Here is a 1349-nt window from a genome sequence, read left to right on the forward strand (position 1 = left end):
TCTCTAACTGAGCAGAACCTGTTAAACGGGTCGGCTCTGAGCGGTACTGCTTCCTGTGGCTCAGCAGGAGGAAACCTGTGAAGCATTTCTGACTGTTGGAGCGTCACAGCGTGGGCCACGGATCAGAACCAGAATGTGTTCAGTTCTACCTGGACCAGTACCATCCGGACCGGTGCTGCTCCAGCTGGGCTCAGGTTAAAGTGGAGGAAGTGGACCCTTCAGGGAAGCAGCAGAACGTTTGTCAGGCCCGTCTGGTTCTGATCCAGTCTCCTGTGGCTTTAAAGCAGTATATATTGAGCGTGAGGATTGTACAACAGTTTTATTTTCACTCTGAGCTCAGGTTTCTGCTGCAGTTTTATTACAGCTCACAGAGGAAAAACCAGCTGAGCCATGTGGAAACTTCTGATTCGGACCTGAACCAGGAGAGCAGAACTCTCAGGTTCTGGTGTTAAACACTCTCATGTGTGCTTCCTGAGCAGAGCTGCTGCAGAACCTGTGATGTCACAGCMAGCCTGAAACACAAAGCTGCTTCTTAGACTCATAAATGTCGTTTGTGTTTCCTGTGAGGAGGTTCTGGAAGCTGTGGAGCAGAAAATCAGTCCGTCTTCAGAACACTGCAGAACCTTCTGAAACCTGAACAAACACAGGAGGCTGGGAAACTTTCAGACAACATCTAAAAACACCAGAACCTGTGATGTCACAGCTCCTCCCACTTTATTCACATTAAAGGATCCCTGATCAGTTCTAACATTAGACTTTATTTAATAAACTTTTATTTTAACTGTAAAATAAAGACTGTAAAAATACTGTAGGATGTTTAGTTTTTATCATTTTTAAACTAAAACTTTAAAAATATATTTTAACATGGACGGAGCCATTTTATTTCCACACAAAGCAGACCCACCTGTAGAACCTTCAGACCCACCAGTAGAACCTTCAGACCCACTAGTAGAACCTTCAGACCCACCATCAGAACCTTCAGACCCACCAGTAGAACCTTCAGACCCACCATCAGAACCTTCAGACCCACCAGTAGAACCTTCAGACCCACCATCAGAACCTTCAGACCCACCAGTAGAACCTTCAGGCCCACCATCAGAACCTTCAGACCCAGCAGTAGAACCTTCAGGCCCACCAGTAGAACCTTCAGACCCACCATCAGAACCTTCAGACCCAGCAGTAGAACCTTAAGACCCACCATCAGAACCTTCAGACCCACCATCAGAACCTTCAGACCCACCAGTAGAACCTTCAGACCCACCAGTAGAACCTTCAGGCCCACCAGTAGAACCTTCAGACCCACCATCAGAACCTTCAGACCCAGCAGTAGAACCTTCAGACCCACCATC

At 47.2% G+C, this 1349-nt stretch overlaps 1 protein-coding gene across 1 annotated transcript in view; it reads right to left on the reverse strand.

The window, feature by feature from the left end:
• Positions 1-595: 595 nt before the first annotated feature.
• Positions 596-1349, reverse strand: part of LOC106534049 (uncharacterized) — a 4220-nt gene continuing 3466 nt past the window's right edge. The window contains exons 2-4 of the mRNA XM_014030555.1: positions 1145-1349; positions 892-1081; positions 596-633 (exon numbers count right to left, since the gene is read on the reverse strand). Of these exons, the coding sequence (XP_013886009.1) occupies positions 596-633; positions 892-1081; positions 1145-1349 (433 nt within the window). The remainder of the gene's footprint in view (positions 634-891; positions 1082-1144) is intronic.

The sequence above is a fragment of the Austrofundulus limnaeus genome, unplaced genomic scaffold, assembly GCF_001266775.1.
Source record: "Austrofundulus limnaeus strain Quisiro unplaced genomic scaffold, Austrofundulus_limnaeus-1.0 Scaffold1080, whole genome shotgun sequence".
Taxonomy (NCBI): Eukaryota; Metazoa; Chordata; class Actinopteri; order Cyprinodontiformes; family Rivulidae; genus Austrofundulus; species Austrofundulus limnaeus.